The sequence below is a fragment of the Oncorhynchus clarkii genome, chromosome 20, assembly GCF_045791955.1.
Source record: "Oncorhynchus clarkii lewisi isolate Uvic-CL-2024 chromosome 20, UVic_Ocla_1.0, whole genome shotgun sequence".
NCBI classification, from domain to species: Eukaryota; Metazoa; Chordata; class Actinopteri; order Salmoniformes; family Salmonidae; genus Oncorhynchus; species Oncorhynchus clarkii.
Genome location: NC_092166.1, coordinates 18,971,654 through 18,989,892, shown reverse-complemented (window position 1 = coordinate 18,989,892; position 18,239 = coordinate 18,971,654). Strand labels below are relative to the sequence as shown.

Genomic DNA, 18,239 nt, shown 5'->3' with positions numbered 1-18,239 from the left:
AAATATTTTCTCCTTCTTGAACTGCACTGTTGGTTAAGGGCTTGTAAGTAAGCATTTCACGGTAAAGGCTACACTTGTTGTATTCGGCGCATGTGACAAATAAAGTCTGATTTGATTTGATTTCTAATGTATTTTTCTTCAATTCCTTGCATCCTCTCTCCTCACCTCCTTCTCGAATTGGAGAAGAAGTTCAGAAGGGAGGGATTTTAGATCTTCTCCTCCAATACGTTTGAGAAGGAGATGAGGAGATAGGATACAAGGAATCAAGGAAAGACTATTTGAGATAGAGCCAGTTTGTCTGCTAGTAGCCAAACAAGAGCCTATGGCTTGTGGACAACCTCTCCATCATGGTAAAGCTTGCCTTCCTTTCCATTGACATGTCAGACTCATGGAACTAAACTTCTGGGACAAATCGTCTTACATTCTGAAAGCACCCAGATCAAAAAATACTACAGTTTAGTATAGAATTCTGTAATACACTGTAGTACACACTGAAGTATCCCTCGATCATGTGTAGTACTTACTACAGAATGTTGTAGTAGTAGAATACTACAGTATTATCTGCAAAAAAAACACTGTAGTAAATACTACAGTAATGTCTGCAAAAACACAGGTTTAGGAAAATTAGCTTTTTGAGTATCCTCAAGGAGAAATCCTCCACTTCTATGTTAAAGATAATAAAACAAAAACACTATAGTAAATACTACAGTAATGTCTGTAAAAACACCACATGAAATACTACACTAAATTACATTCAGCAAAAACACTACAGTAAATACTAATGTATATTGCAATCCGCAAAAACACCACATTAATTACTTTAGTATATACTACAGTTATTTTACTATAGTATTTATACTATAGTTAACCGTAAATACTACAGTATACTACAGTAAATACTATAGTATTCACTGTAGTCTTTCTGCAGATTTTAGGCTGCAAAAACACTACAGTGAATATTACAGTAAAGTCTGCAAAAACACTATGGTGAATACTATAGTATTTATACCATAGTATACTATTGTATTTTTTATGTGTGCATAGCAGCAAAATATTTTCTGAGGACAGACAGACAGACATAACAGGGTTGTTTAGCTGCTGTGGTTGGGCATGCAGGACAGGACATCGTTAGTCCTTAGGCTCCTGGACATGGAAGGCATATTGATACGATACACTACATTTGGTGGCAGTCAGAGCACCTCAGACAGATTCAGTAGGACCATTTAAAAGATGGGATGGATGCTCATACTGCAGCAATAGAGACAAAGGACTGGATATGTCCAAAAACCCTGTTCAACCTGAGCACTTCAAGGAGGATGTGAATGAAAGCAATAATAAAAAATGTAATGCACTGTGATTGTTATATCCAATTTACAGCTAATTTAAACACTGTATCTCAACATTATCTTTGTTTTAGAAAATACTGAATATCAGTCAAAATTGAATACACAGGCTTGACACCGATTGCAAGATTAACAATTCTATCTTCCCATAGCAATATAAAACAGTAGAATTTCCCTTCCAGCTCAGAACCCTTATCTACTTCCCCAGAGTCAGATGAACTTGTGGATATCATTTTTATGTCTCTACATCCTGTATGAAGGAAGTAAGAGCAATGACAGGAAGTCTATGGGTATCTACTAGTTAATCTGACTCTGGGGAAGTAGATAATGGGCCTCCCGAAGTATCCCTTTAAGTTCGTAATGGTACTCACCTGAGGTAGCTGTGCGCTCTTGGCCCAGCTGGCAGTATTGCTGATGCTCCTCTCAGGACCCAGACTGATGTTAAACAGGTCCTGTAGGGCTGAGGCTGCTGCTGAGGCTTTAGCCAGCCTCTTACTGCGCCCACAGCCCTCAAATACTCTTCCATCCACCCGTACTGCCATCACAAAGCTCCTGATCGGCCTGCCTTTCTTTCTCTCTGTCAGGCAGACGTACCTCAAGCCTGGCATTAACTCATTGAGCAGAGCCACGGGCCTCAGTTCCCCAACGATAGAGGAACCGATCCTCTGCCTCTTCTGATTGGCTGAGGACATCAGATCAAGGGTCAGGCGCACTAGTCTCCCATGGTTACAGATACTGGAGAGCAACTCCTGTCCTTTTTTCACTGCTCTGTAGAGTTGTCCTTGTGCTGGTGGTTCCTCAAACTGCAACTCCTTTCCCCCTGTTCTGTGATTAAGGATTTGGTCTTCCTGTGCTTCTGGCTGAAACTCCTTGAAGAGCGTGTCGGGGACGAGATCAGCCTGATCTGAGGTGAAGTCTGCTGGTGCTGTGGTGTTGATGAAGTTGAGGTTTCCCATGGTGATGTGAGCCTGATGGGCATTGGGGAACTGGATGAAGGACCTAAGAGCCAGCTCTGCTGCCCTCATCTTAGCCTTCTTCTTGGTGGGGCCTCGGCCCTCGAACCTGAGTCCGTTGACCTCTACTCCTACAGCAAACACAGGGGCGTGAACTGGCCCTGTCTGAGACACTATCTCATACTGTAGACCTGGTCTCAGCTCATTCAAATGCACCAGGGCATTCTTCTTTGTGCCAGACCAGGAAGTTGTCATTGTCTTCTGACAGGTGGCATCACTCCCATGCGACGCTCGTCCCCCAACCCACCGTGCAGACGGAGTCGTGGCGCTATCTGACGTGAGACAATGGGCAGTCCTCTTACAAATCAACTGGAGTTCGTAGAGAAGCCTGTCTTTTCCTTCCACCAATGGCTGCTTCCTCTGTAGAGCAGTGGTCCTGGAGAGCCCTCTGGAGATGTCAGTGTTAAGAGCTGGTGTATGATGTGTAGGTACCAGGGTACAGTCCACTGTCGTCTTTCTTTTGGAGATGTCAGTGCAAAGAGCTGATGATGTATGATGTCCAGGTTGTAGTATGGTGGAATAGTCCACTTGGTTTCTGCTGTCGCGGTTCTCCTTCACCTCAACACTGCTGGTACCTGTTCCCGAATCAAGTCCAGAAGAAACATAGTTGAGGAAACCTTTATGACTTGTCACATTTTGTTGATGAGATTTTCAAGAAAAGTAAACTACAGGATATGGGAGAGCTTAGCAAAAGGTTACGGGGATGGGATGACCTGAAATATTCTGCTTTTACAAAATGTGATGCTGTTTTCAAATGAATCACAATACCTTTCTCTTGTTAAAGCTTTAAGAATTGATAAACTGATACATTTCTGGTGTGCAACTCTGATTGAAATGTGGTGTGAGTGAATAGCATGGAAAGGGAAATATATAAATAATTGACTTGAAGTGTCTCCACGGTCTCTTGATGTTGTTGTCCCAATGTCTCTAAACTTCATGGGGCCAATGAAAGATGACAACATGCTTGTTCTCTCTGAAACACAACAGAGACGAGCAGTTACTGGGGAATTCACACAAAGCACGACAAAACCCCAGATATGTTAACCCACATAAGAGTGGATTACAGCACCATTATGTCATCTCCAAAATAGTTGTTGTCATGATGGAAGAGAATTAGATATAGATTCATATAATGTACATATGAAATACCTCTACTGTATGATCTATATCGAGCTCCATATATTCAGACCCCAAATATTACTTCCAGAAAAAAATACAATAAAAGTTATGAAATGGACTGAAACACTTTTATGGTAATAATTGCAAACTTAATGTGTAAATCTGAATGTCGATTAGATTTATGCTGGCTGAAGGGATAGAGAGAAAACAAAACACAGGTTTAGAGCCAATTGGAGAAATTGAAAGGTGTGGCCGATAAGACCAGAGGATTACACACAGGGGCTGTGTCCCATTAATGGAATCCCTTAAGACAAATCAGCCAATCAAACTAGTTTTATGTAGCCTAGTTGTCTCCTAAATGTTTGCAGATTGTATGGACAACCAAGCAGTTTATTTGTTTGTTTTATCAATTATGCTTTGTTAATAGACACAGAACTGTCAATCTGCTCACACTTCTTTTGAGCAGATGTGTTATCTTACCAGATAGAAGGAAGAATCGCATGCTGATGACAATTGTGGGTCACCTTAGTGACCAATAGTTGAACAAAATGAATTTTCAAGTTAAAAGCACAGGGTGGTAAAAAAAAGGGGTCCATGGTCCACTGTACTTATATTGTATATTACTTATATTGTATGTACTTATATTGTATGTACAATATATGTACAATATATGTATTATGTTGATGTGTATTATAATATTGCATCTGGAATGTTCTCAAATTCTTTTAACTTCTGTAGATGGATAACATTGGTGACTGTTGTAGCTACCATCAGCTATAAACTGTCCAAGAAGTTCAGCATGTTCTTGCCCTTGAGGAAAGACAGTACGCATTAGAGAAAATCACACAAAACATTTTAAATTATGCTTAGCAAATGAGATTATCCAAAGCTGTCAGGCCTCACACATTGGATGGGAAGCGGGCGCTTTTCACTTTCCTTGCCATGCCTAATTTCATTATTATATTAAACATGCTTCATTAACAATGACGGGATTAACCAAGTTTGCCTCGGGAGTTTTAAAATAATCAAACTGGAATATGATGATGTGATATCAGATTTTACCCTTAACATGTAATGTACATAATATGATTCTCCAATGAAGCCTCGGGTTTGTGGAGCTGTGATCGTGTGATGATAAATTATGAAAAGTGTAAACAGTGCCCTACAGTAGGAACAAATGGTGCCATTTCATTAGGTTGAGAAGGCAATGCATGGGAGAGAGAAATATGTCAATTCAGCCTCATAGCTATAACTAAACATAACAACTAGGAGACTGTCACAAGATGAGAATAATAGGGGATCCTATCTCCAGAAATATCTGAGATAGGGCTAGGCCGAGATGTTTGACAGGTGGAGGACAGCGGGAACTTCAAATTAAATCAAATCAAACTTACTTACTTATGGTGAAGAACGACTGACATGTCTGTACTTCAAGGTGGTAAGGGGCCTTACTTACTTTCTAGAGTGCAGTGTCTTTGAGGTATTGTATTACGCAGCAGGGAAATGTTTCATTAGAAATATGACGTTTGCCTTGAATTCACTGTACTGTATTTAGTGTATTCAATATTGTATACTGTATTTAACAGCATTAAGCTTAAACTCTTACAGGTAGTATATACAGTTAAGTCCTTGTTTCCTGTGAGGGTATAGTCAGATTAACCTGAATTAAATCTAAAGGCACAGTCTAATACACATTTTGCTAATGCACGAGTAATCCACCCAGAATGGGGATGAGCTAAATGCCTAGGCTACTGTCGGCTTATAGTATTACTGGTTGTATCTAGTCTTCATATTAACCCTCACATTCTTTATAATTGAGACTAGAGTTCTATCTAGCGTGTTTGGCTTTCAAACTGACAATTTGGTGCTTGTATTCTCTTCTATCAAGTCAGTTAACAATGATGGAGTTCAGAGAGAGATACTAGCTAAGCAGCTACGTGACAAAATACAGTTATACATTTTGGATTTCAGAGTAAATGACACCATAGGCTGCAAGAATGAGGGTCAGGAAAGAGCAAAGTACAACTTTCCCCTGCCGCACCAGTTGAAAAGCCTTAGAATTACATCATTGCATTTACATCAAATTTTCTCTGTGTTTTTGGTTCCCATTTCATTTTTCTGCATTTAATTTACTCAAATTTCACAGGAACTGCAAGGTGTCACAGTGAAGTATGTGCATTATTTATCCAATTTCCTTTCTATAATATAATTATTAGTTTATCAGGTCTGCTGACATGCAAAAATCTGAATTTTCATTTGTGAAAATGACAGTAATAAAAACATGCTGTTGTTGGTGAGGCGGGGTTTTCTGTGTCTAAGCTTAAGTTTAACTGGTGCAAACGTTGGATATGACCTACTATCCAGCCACCTCTTTTTCCTACTTCCCCTGATCTTCTTTCTCTCTCAGACTCTATGTGCATACCAAATGTCACCCTATTCCCGATATTGGGCCCTGGTCAAAAGTGGTGAAGGTGAGGCAGCAGGTAAATCCCAGTGCTGCTAGGTGGTGGTGAGGCAGCACTGCTAGCACTGCTGTACCAGTAATGTAACAACCCAGACCATCCCATAGCACTGCTGTACCAGTAATGTAACAACCCAGACCATCCCATAGCACTGCTGTACCAGTAATGTAACAACCCAGACCATCCCATAGCACTGCTGTACCAGTAATGTAACAACCCAGACCATCCCATAGCACTGCTGTACCAGTAATGTAACAACCCAGACCATCCCATAGCACTGCTGTACCAGTAATGTAACAGCCCAGACCATCCCATAGCACTGCTGTACCAGTAATGTAACAACCCAGACCATCCCATAGCACTGCTGTACCAGTAATGTAACAACCCAGACCATCCCATAGCACTGCTGTACCAGTAATGTAACAACCCAGACCATCCCATAGTACTGCTGTACCAGTAATGTAACAACCCAGACCATCCCATAGCACTGCTGCACCAGTAATGTGTTAAACGTCCCTGTGGGACTACAGGGGAATGGTCCTAAAGGATAGGACCCAGGTTGAATAATGGAGAATACTGTAGTCCATGAAGAAGGTATTATATTTTAAAAATACACTACCGTTCAAAAGTTTGGGGTCACTTAGAAATGACCTTGTTTTTGAAAGTAAAGCAAAAAAAATGTCCATTAAAATAACATTAAATTGATCAGAAATACAGTGTAGACATGGTTAATGTTGTACATTTTTTATTTTTTATTATCACCTTTATTTAACCCGGCAGGCAAGTTGAGAACAGGTTCTCATTTACGATTGCGACCTGGCCAAGATAAAGCAAAGCAGTTCGACACATACAACAACACAGAGTTACACATGGAGTAAAACAAACATACAGTCAATAAAACAGTAGAAAAATAAGTCTATATACAATGTGAGCAAATGAGGTGAGATAAGGGAGGTAAAGGCAACAAAAATAAGGCCATGGTGGCAAAGTAAATACAATATAGCAAGTAAAACACTGGAATGGTAGATTTGCGGTGGAAGAATGTGCAAGGTAGCGATAGAAATAATGGGGTGCAAAGGAGCAAAATAAATAAATACAGTAAGGGAAGAGGTAGTTGTTTGGGCTAAATTATATATGGGCTATGTACAGGTGCAGTAATCTGTGAGCTGCTCTGACAGCTGGTGCTTAAAGCTAGTGAGGGAGATAAGTGTTTCCAGTTTCAGAGATTTTTGTAGTTCGTTCCAGTCATTGGCAGCAGAGAACTGGAAGGAGAGGCGGCCAAAGGAAGAATTGGTTTTGGGGGTGACCAGAGAGATATACCTGCTGGAGCGCGTGCTACAGGTGGGTGCTGCTATGGTGACCAGCGAGCTGAGATAAGGGGGACTTTACCTAGCAGGGTCTTGTAGATGACCTGGAGCCAGTGGGTTTGGCGACGAGTATGAAGCGAGGGCCAGCCAATGAGAGCGTACAGGTCGCAGTGGTGGGTAGTATATGGGGCTTTGGTGACAAAACGGATGGCACTGTGATAGACTGCATCCAATTTATTGAGTAGGGTATTGGAGGATATTTTGTAAATGACATCGCCGAAGTCGAGGATCGGTAGGATGGCCAGTTTTACGAGGGTATGTTTGGCAGCATGAGTGAAGGATGCTTTGTTGCGAAATAGGAATCCAATTCTAGATTTAACTTTGGATTGGAGATGTTTGATGTGAGTCTGAAAGGAGAGTTTACAGTCTAACCAGACACCTAGGTATTTGTAGTTGTCCACATATTCTAAGTCAGAACCGTCTAGAGTATTGATGTTGGACAGGCGGGCAGGTGCAGGCAGCGATCGGTTGAAGAGCATGCATTTAGTTTTACTTGTATTTACAGTGCCTTGCGAAAGTATTCGGCCCCTTGAACTTTGCGACCTTTTGCCAAATTTCAGGCTTCAAACATAAAGATATAAAACTGTATTTTTTTGTGAAGAATCAACAACAAATGGGACACAATCATGAAGTGGAACGACATTTATTGGATATTTCAAACTTTTTTAACAAATCAAAAACTGAAAAATTGGGCGTGCAAATTTATTAAGCCCCTTTACTTTCAATGCAGCAAACTCTCTCCAGAAGTTCAGTGAGGATCTCTGAATGATTCAATGTTGACCTAAATGACTAATGATGATAAATACAATCCACCTGTGTGTAATCAAGTCTCCGTATAAATGCACCTGCACTGTGATAGTCTCAGAGGTCCGTTAAAAGCGCAGAGAGCATCATGAAGAACAAGCAACACACCAGGCAGGTCCGAGATACTGTTGTGAAGAAGTTTAAAGCCGGATTTGGATACAAAAGATTTCCCAAGCTTTAAACATCCCAAGGAGCACTGTGCAAGCGATAATATTGAAATGGAAGGAGTATCAGACCACTGCAAATCTACCAAGACCTGGCCGTCCCTCTAAACTTTCAGCTCATACAAGGAGAAGACTGATCAGAGATGCAGCCAAGAGGCCCATGATCACTCTGGATGAACTGCAGAGATCTACAGCTGAGGTGGGACTCTGTCCATAGGACAACAATCAGTCGTATATTGCACAAATCTGGCCTTTATGGAAGAGTGGCAAGAAGAAAGCCATTTCTTAAAGATATCCATAAAAAGTGTCGTTTAAAGTTAGCCACAAGCCACCTGGGAGACACACCAAACATGTGGAAGAAGGTGCTCTGGTCAGATGAAAATTGAACTTTTTGGCAACAATGCAAAACGTTATGTTTGGCGTAAAAGCAACACAGCTCATCACCCTGAACACACCATCCCCACTGTCAAACATGGTGGTGGCAGCATCATGGTTTGGGCCTGCTTTTCTTCAGCAGGGACAGGGAAGATGGTTCAAATTGATGGGAAGATGGATGGAGCCAAATACAGGACCATTCTGGAAGAAAACCTGATGGAGTCTGCAAAAGACCTGAGACTGGGACTGAGATTTGTCTTCCAACAAGACAATGATCCAAAACATAAAGCAAAATCTACAATGGAATGGTTCAAAAATAAACATATCCAGGTGTTAGAATGGCCAAGTCAAAGTCCAGACCTGAATCAAATTGAGAATCTGTGGAAAGAACTGAAAACTGCTGTTCACAAATGCTCTCCATCCAACCTCACTGAGCTCGAGCTGTTTTGCAAGGAGGAATGGGAAAAAATGTCAGTCTCTCGATGTGCAAAACTGATAGAGACATACCCCAAGCGACTTACAGCTGTAATCGCAGCAAAAGGTGGCGCTACAAAGTATTAACTTAAGGGGGCTGAATAATTTTGCACGCCCAATTTTTCAGTTTTTGATTTGTTAAAAAAGTTTAAAATATCCAATAAATGTCGTTCCACTTCATGATTGTGTCCCACTGTTTTATATCTTTATGTTTGAAGCCTGAAATGTGGCAAAAGGTCGCAAAGTTCAAGGGGGCCGAATACTTTCGCAAGGCACTGTAAGAGCAATTGGAGGCCACGGAAGGAGAGTTGTATGACATTGAAGCTCGCCTGGAGGGTTGTTAACACAGTGTCCAAAGAAGGGCCAGAAGTATACAGAATGGTGTTGTCTGCGTAGAGGTGGATCAGAGACTCACCAGCAGCAAGAGCGACATCATTGATGTATCCAGAGAAGAGAGTCGGTCCAAGAATTGAACCCTGTGGCGCCCCCATAGAGACTGCCAGAGGCCCGGACAACAGGCCCTCCGATTTGACACACTGAACTCTATCAGAGAAGTAGTTGGTGAACCAGGCGAGGCAATCATTTGAGAAACCAAGGCTATCGAGTCTGCCGATGAGAATGTGGTGATTGACAGAGTCGAAAGCCTTGGCCAGGTCAATGAATACGGCTGCACAGTATTGTTTCTTATCGATGGCGGTTAAGATATCGTTTAGGACCTTGAGCGTGGCTGAGCTGCACCCATGACCAGCTCTGAAACCAGATTGCATAGCGGAGAAGGTTTGGTGGGATTCGAAATGGTCGGTAATCTGTTTGTTGACTTGGCTTTCGAAGACCTTAGAAAGGCAGGGTAGGATAGATATAGGTATGTAGCAGTTTGGGTCAAGAGTGTCCTCCCCCTTTGAAGAGGGGGATGGCCGCAGCTGCTTTCCAATCTTTGGGAATCTCAGACAACACGAAAGGTTAAACAGGCTAGTTATAGGGGTGGCAACAATTTCGGCAGATAATTTTAGAAAGAAAGAGTCCAGATTGTCTAGCCCGGCTGATTTGTAGGGATCCAGATTTTGCTGCTCTTTCAGAACATCAGCTGACTGGATTTGGGAGAAGGAGAAATGGGGAAGGCTTGGGCGAGTTGCTGTGGGGGGTTCAGTGATGTTGACGTAGGGGTAGCCAGGTGGAAAGCATGGCCAGCCGTAGAAAAATGCTTATTGAAATTCTCCATTATAGTGGATTTATCGATGGTGACAGTGTTTCCTTCAGTGCAAGGGGCAGCTGGGAAGAGGTGCTCTTATTCTCCATGGACTTTACAGTGTCCCAGAACCTTTTTGAGTTTGTGTCGCAGGAAGCAAATTTCTGCTTGACAAAGCTAGCCTTGGCTTTTCTAACTGCCTGTGTATATTGGTTTCTAGCTTCCCTGAAAAGTTGCATATCACAGGGGCTGTTCGATGCTATTGAAGAACGCCATAGGATGTTTTTGTGTTGGTTGGCAGTCAGGTCTGGAGAGAACCAATGACTATGTCTGTTCCTGGTTCTAAATTTCTTGAATGGGGCATGCTTATTTAAGATGGTGAGGAAGGCATTTAAAAAAACAAAAACAGGCATCCACTACTGATGGGATGAGATCAATATCCTTCCAGGGTACCCCGGCCAGGTCGATTAGAAAGGCCTGCTCGCTGAAGTGTTTCAGGGAGCGTTTGACAGTGATGAGTGGAGGTCGTTTGACCGCTGACCCATTACGGATGCAGGCAATAAATGACTATTGTAGCTGAAAATTGCTGATTTTTTATGGAATATCTACATAGGCATACAGGGACCCATTATCAGCAACCATCACTCCTGTGTTCCAGTGACACATTGTGTTAGCCAATCCAAGTTTATCATTTTAGAAGGCTAATTGATCATTAGAAAACCCCTTTGCAATTATGTTAGCACAGCTGAAAACTGTTGTTCTGATTAAAGAAGTAAAAAAACTGGCCTTCTTTAGACTAGTTGAGTATCTGGAGCATCAGCATTTGTGGGTTAGATTGCAGGCTCAAAATGAAACAACTAACTTTCAGAAACAAATAACTTTCTTCTGAAACTCGTGAGTCTATTCTTGTTCTAAGAAATTAAGGCTGTTCCATGCAAGAAATTGCCAAGAAACTGAAGATTTTATACAGCGCTGTGCACTACTCCCTTCACAGAACAGCGCAAACTGGCTATAACCAGAATAGAAAGAGGAGTGGGAGGCCCCGGTGCACAACTGAGCAAGAGGACAAGTACATTACGGTGTCTAGTTTGAGAAACAGACACCTCACAAGTTCTCAACTAGCAGCTTAATTAAATAGTACCCGCAAAACACCAGTCTCAATGTCAACAGTGAAGAGGCGACTCCAGGATGCTGTCCTTCTAGGCAGAGTTCCTCTGTCCAGTGTCTGTGTTCTTTAGCCCATCTTAAACTTTTATTTTTATTGCCAGTCTGTGATATGTCTTTTTCTTTGCAACTCTGCCTAGAAGGCCAGCATCCCAGAGTCACCTAGTTGTTGTTGAACCTGTAGACATCTAAATACATTGGAAGCCATTCTCATTCAGTTCAGGCACAAAGAGAGTAGAAAGGCCATGCCTGCATCCTAAATGGCACACTATTCCGTATTTAGTGCACTACTTTATGGGTTCCGGTCAAAAGTAGTATACTAAAATGGGAATGGGGTGCCATTTGGGACGCAAACATTTTGTGGCTCAGTTGACTAATCTCTGCTAGACCCTGATTGCCAGTTCTGCTAGGGAGATAAGGATACCTCCTGGACCTCTTTTTAAGAGGTTGAGCAAATAACTCATTTTTATCTCATAGTGGACACTCCACCTCCTGGCTAAATGCATTGTTTGAGCTGATTAGGCTGACCAGAAAAAAATCCACGGATCTTTTCCAAAAATATTTCCAGGAAAACATTGGACTAACTTTTCATTATATGAAAAATATATACTGTCATAAAGTAATCAATATAAAAGTTAATTTACATGTTTTGATATGTCACTAGTGCTAGTCATAACGTCAGAGAAACAGACACAGACACAATACTTTACTTTGCACAAACATCGATACCGGGGTTTATATGTCTCTAGTTTAAGATTTGCATATTTGCATTGTCATCATCTTTTCAAATTGGGTTTGCTGAGGCCAACATGGTTTAAATATACAGTACATACATTCAATTTTCACATTTCAATCCACTTAGTGGATCAAATAAGCCTCACATTTAATGGCGACAAATTGGTCATCATTTCTCTTCAGTAGAATTTACCAGCTCAGCAGGGCCAGGTTTGGGTCTGGCTGGGGGAAGGGGAAATGAGGTGAGAAATAAACCGCTCTGCATCCCAAATGGCACCCTATTCTCTATATACAGAAGTGCACTACTTTTGACCAGGGCTCATAGTGGATGAAGAGGGGATGGTGGACAAAAGGACCTGGTGGGCGAAAAGATAAGAAAATTGAGAAAGTCAGTCATCACTACCACCACCACCAGTGTATTCTGTTCATCAAGGTGGAAATATCCACAGAGTGCTGCAAAGATGCTGTTAGACTTTCCCTTTTGGATATGGGGCTCCCTTCCCTTGATGGATATGGGGCTCCCTTCCCTTGATGGATATGGGGCTCCCTTCCCTTGATGGATATGGGGCTCCCTTCCCTTGATGGATATGGGGCTCCCTTCCCTTGATGGATATGGGGCTCCCTTCCCTTGATGGATATGGGGCTCCCTTCCCTTGATGGATATGGGGCTGCCTTCCCTTGATGGATATGGGGCTGCCTTCCCTTGATGGATATGGGGCTCCCTTCCCTTGATGGATATGGGGCTCCCTTCCCTTGATGGATATGGGGCTCCCTTCCCTTGATGGATATGGGGCTCCCTTCCCTTGATGGATATGGGGCTCCCTTCCCTTGATGGATATGGGGCTCCCTTCCCTTGATGGATATGGGGCTCCCTTCCCTTGATAGATATGGGGCTCCCTTCCCTTGATGGATATGGGGGTCCCTTCCCTTGATGGATATGGGGCTCCCTTCCCTTGATGGATATGGGGCTCCCTTCCCTTGATGGATATGGGGCTCCCTTCCCTTGATGGATATGGGGCTCCCTTCCCTTGATGGATATGGGGCTCCCTTCCCTTGATGGATATGGGGCTGCCTTCCCTTGATGGATATGGGGCTCGCTTCCCTTGATGGATATGGGGCTCCCTTCCCTTGATGGATATGGGGCTCCCTTCCCTTGATGGATATGGGGCTCGCTTCCCTTGATGGATATGGGGCTCCCTTGCTAAGTGAACAAAATATATATGGTTCTGCAAGAGGTGATATCAGTTTATGTATTCATTTGTGATGCTATCCTTGATATGATCCTGTTGTTGTCACATGCTACACATGTTATCATGGTTTGTTATAAGAGATATTATTTTGGATGGAACATTAAACGGGTGTCCTGACTCTCTGTGGTCACTAAAGACCCCATGGCACTTATCATATGAGTAGGGGTGTTAACCCCAGTGTCCAGGCTAAATTTCCAATCTGGCCCTCATACCATCAGTCACCTAATCATCCCCAGCTAACAATTGTCTCATTCATCCCCCTCCTCTCCCCTGTAAGTATTCCTCAGGTCTTTGCTGTAAATGAGAATGTGTTCTCAGTCAACTTACCTGGTAAAATAAGAGTTAATTAAAAAATATTATACTTTAGTCATTCACAATGACCTGGTGATGTAAAAGTCTAATAATGACATTATCTTCCATATACCTACAGATACCTTGCAATTGGAGATTCCTTCAAAACAATTGCTGATAGTTACAAGGTTGGGTGACAAGGGCCACCTGGGACTGCCTCCTGGAGGAATTCAGGCGTGTGAAGGCTACCTGTGTCCTGCATAACTTAATGAGAATGAACATGAGGACCAGGAGGGGATCTGCAGCTCACCTCCGTGTGCCAGAGGAGAAGTCAGCTGCTCTGCAGGATGTTTCAACGATGGGGTCCAACAACGCAGCAAGAGAGACAATCCCTGTGCGGGAGATTTTCACCTCCTACTTCTTCGAAGAGGGTGTTGTTCCCTGGCAACACCATAGACTACACTATGCACAACACATTGTAATAAGAGTATTCTTCGATTTACTTAGCTATGTCAACTGCAGTTATTCAATTCCCAGTTTCTCTCCCTTTGATGTCTACTTCTCAGGTGAGGGTGCTGTTTAGGTAAGGATGTCTGTACAAAAACAAAACAGGCTATTTTAAGTCTCCCGTATAGAAATGTTTTTGAACAATTACACACCCTATAACCCACACACTGATGTATCAACCTGATTTATGGCTTGTTGTGCAGTAAGCAAGCTCAGGTGTATAACTGTGAATCATTCCACTTTCAAAGACTGGAATGAGAATGGAGTACTTTATACTTTTCAGTATAAAGTACTCTGCAGGCACTTAGTGTGGACACCAAGTGAAGCCACACACACACAGATTCTTGTTGAACACTGTCTCTGACAGTGTTATTTTTTCAATAACAGTCTCTCTCCTTTCCTTCATCCCTCTCCCCCCTTCTCCCTAAGTCCTCTAGGTTATATCACCTGTGTCGGTGAGCCCCTCCTGCATCTGAACTGGCTGACACATAGAGGGCATAGCATGATCAGAGGTGAGAGGTCACTTGGTTGGGTCAACAGGAAGTATTATTAAAGAGATACTTTACATTGAAATACAGATAGAGATGTAGTAGTCCCAGAGTTAATGATCCAAGGTCAGTTTTGCATTTCCCCTCCTGATTATGATGATTGACAGTGATAGAATACAAAAAACACAAGGCTAAATCATGCTCTCTCTCTCTCTCTCTCTCTCTCTCCATTCTGTCTTTTGTCTGCAGGCATGTTTTGATGTGAGAGAGGATGCCAAACCCCAGTCCCGTCATCGCCACCTCACCCGCTCTTAAGATAACCTTCGGGCCGACTGGGAGCCCAAGGCTGGTTAAGAGACACCACTAGAGACACTATTATGTAATTGTGATGAACTGAGAGAATATTAGGGTAGCACTGTGATTCATTAATCATATGCTGTCTTCCCTGCTCCTATGTTCTTACCTCTTTCCCTTTCTGTCTTTTACACCTCTCTCACCACCACTTTCTTCCTCTGTTTTTATAATGCACAACAGATCTGCACTTGAACTTGTATTTATAATATAATATGACAATTAGAATATTTATAATGCATGTATTATGTGTTTATAATATTTGGTTAATTAACTTATTTCGATAAAGCATTCCACATTCTCTACTGGTTGAAATTAAGTCTCTCATTTGATGAAATACTACACTTATCCTGTGTTTATCAGATCAATGCAGATGAAGGAAATTAGATATTGTGATTAACCGGTTTTAGAGTATTGACATGATGAATAAGAAGTGTAGTGTACTGTTTTCTTTTCATTCTGTTTCTTTATATATGAATTACAAATCAGCCTTTAACCCATTAAATCATGTTTCTAGTCTATTGCATAGTTACAATGTGTAAGCATTAATGTCCCAGCACCAGGATTGGTAAATACTGTTGAAGTGTATAATTGTAATTACATACATGCAAACACAGCATCATTCAAAGACTGGAATTTGATACTCCTGGTATTGGTTATGACTGAAAAAGAACATCTCACAGACATTCATACCTGAACTGCACCATTATTTGCCAAGGTAGAGTACATGGGGCATGAGAGTACATCAAAACAACTTGCACCAATTCTTTTTTTTTCTTTTTCTCAATCCAGTTTTCCCAATGTAGTGAGGTTCAGACTGGAACCTCGAAGGCTCATAAGAAAAGAACAAAGTGTTATTCAACTTCAATATGGTGAAGAGGTGAAGCAACACATTTTTTTCAGAACATGAAGCTCGTCTCCTATCTGTTAGTCCCCCAACACTAAAAAAAACTTTGCATCTAGATCTTTCCTGAAGCGTATTTACCTCTTTGATCACTTTGTTGCATATGTTGATGAGAGGTGATGGAACAATCGGCTGACAACCTCCTCTTATTTACCTGTGAACAGCCTCTCTGAGGAAACCAACACAGTCAAGTAACATGAATGAAACTATGAAACTGACACAATTGGCTAGGCTACTGTCTGCCAAAAGTCTGCATCTCCACTGAGAGAGTGACATCAAATGAAGGGTGGGGGGGGACACAGCCAGCCTGTCATGGTTAGGAGCCAAAGTGAGTTCCGTGGGCTCACTTTGATGCCACTTTTCCCAGACTCAAGTAATACATAATAATACATAATATACCGCAAACTATTCATGTAGTTGTGATGTTTGTTGTTCACAAGCAGGTTGTTCCCATCTGCAGGAATCAGAGAAACAGGAAGAGAACTTCATAATATTCTCAGAGAGAAGGAGCCATATGTCACCCTAGACACATCAACAGCGGACACTATAAGTTCAGTTTGAACTGGTTATGTACCAGACATTACACAATGAACATAGCTAATGAATATTAAAAACTTCAGAGAAAAAAATGGCTTTCCAGTTTAGTTGGTATTTAAGAGAAAAATCAGGGGCTGTATGTATTAAGTATAGTATATGCCATTTAGCAGAAGCTTTTATCTAAAACAACTTACAGTCACGCGCGCATACATTTTATGTATGGGTGGCCACAAGACTCAAACCCACAACCCTGGCGGTACAAGCACCATGCTCTTCCAACTGAGCTACAGAGTAAGAGCGTTGAGCTAGGATCAGGTCCCCCCCTGTCCATGTAATCTTGTTGATTGTGATCTAAAATGCAAAACTGATCCTAAATCAGAAGTCCTACTCTGAGACGCTTGACACATACAGTCCTGGATCTTTTTTTAAAACAGCCCACCCATATTATATTTATTTATTTTTATTTCACCTTTATTTAACCAGGTAGGCAAGTTTAGAACAAGTTCTCATTTACAATTGCGACCTGGCCAAGATAAAGCAAAGCAGTTCGACACATACAACGACACAGAGTTACACATGGAGTAAAACAAACATACAGTCAATAATACAGTAGAAAAATAAGTATATAAATAATGTGAGCAAATGAGGTGAGATAAGGGAGGTAAAGGCAAAAAAGGCCATGGTGGTGAGGTAAATACAATATAGCAAGTAAAACATAGATTTGCAGTGGAAGAATGTGCAAAGTAGAAATAGAAATAATGGGGCGCAAAGGAGCTAAATAAATAAATAAATTCAGTAGGGGAAGAGGTAGTTGTTTGGGCTAAATTATATATGGGCTATGTACAGGTGCAGTAATCTGTGAGCTGCTCTGACAGCTGGTGCTTAAAGCTAGTGAGGGAGATAAGTGTTTCCAGTTTCAGAGATTTTTGTAGTTCGTTCCAGTCATTGGCAGCAGAGAACTGGAAGGAGAGGCGGCCAAAGGAGTAATTGGCTTTGAGGGTGACCAGAGAGATATACCTGCTGGAGCGCGTGCTACAGGTGGGTGCTGCTATGGTGACCAGCGAGCGTAGATATGACATGATGACTCCTTGCTGTCCCCAGTCCACCTGACTGTGCTGCTGCTCCAGTTTCAACTGTTCTGCCTTATTATTATTCGACCATGCTGGTCATTTATGAACATTTGAACATCTTGACCATGTTCTGTTATAATCTCCACCCGGCACAGCCAGAAGAGGACTGGCCACCCCACATAGCCTGGTTCCTCTCTAGGTTTCTTCCTAGGTTTTGGCCTTTCTAGGGAGTTTTTCCTAGCCACCGTGCTTCTACACCTGCATTGCTTGCTGTTTGGGGTTTTAGGCTGGGTTTCTGTACAGCACTTTGAGATATCAGCTGATGTACGAAGGGCTATATAAAATAAATTTGATTTGATTTGATTTGATAAGGGGGGACTTTACCTAGCAGGGTCTTGTAGATGACCTGGAGCCAGTGGGTTTGGCGACGAGTATGAAGTGATGGCCAGCCAACGAGAGCGTACAGGTCACAGTGGTGAGTAGTATATGGGGCTTTGGTGACAAAACAAATGGCACTGTGATAGACTGCATCCAATTTATTGAGTAGGCTATTGGAGGCTATTTTATAAATTACATTGCCGAAGTCGAGGATCGGTAGGATGGTCAGTTTTACGAGGGTATGTTTGGCAGCATGA

At 42.0% G+C, this 18,239-nt stretch overlaps 1 protein-coding gene across 1 annotated transcript in view; it reads right to left on the bottom strand.

The window, feature by feature from the left end:
• LOC139377313 (double-stranded RNA-specific editase B2-like) overlaps window positions 1–18,239 on the bottom strand; it is a 37,698-nt gene that overhangs the window by 8,960 nt on the left and 10,499 nt on the right. The window contains exons 2-3 of the mRNA XM_071120332.1: window positions 3,240–3,329; window positions 1,715–2,931 (exon numbers count right to left, since the gene is read on the bottom strand). Of these exons, the coding sequence (XP_070976433.1) occupies window positions 1,715–2,931; window positions 3,240–3,329 (1,307 nt within the window). The remainder of the gene's footprint in view (window positions 1–1,714; window positions 2,932–3,239; window positions 3,330–18,239) is intronic.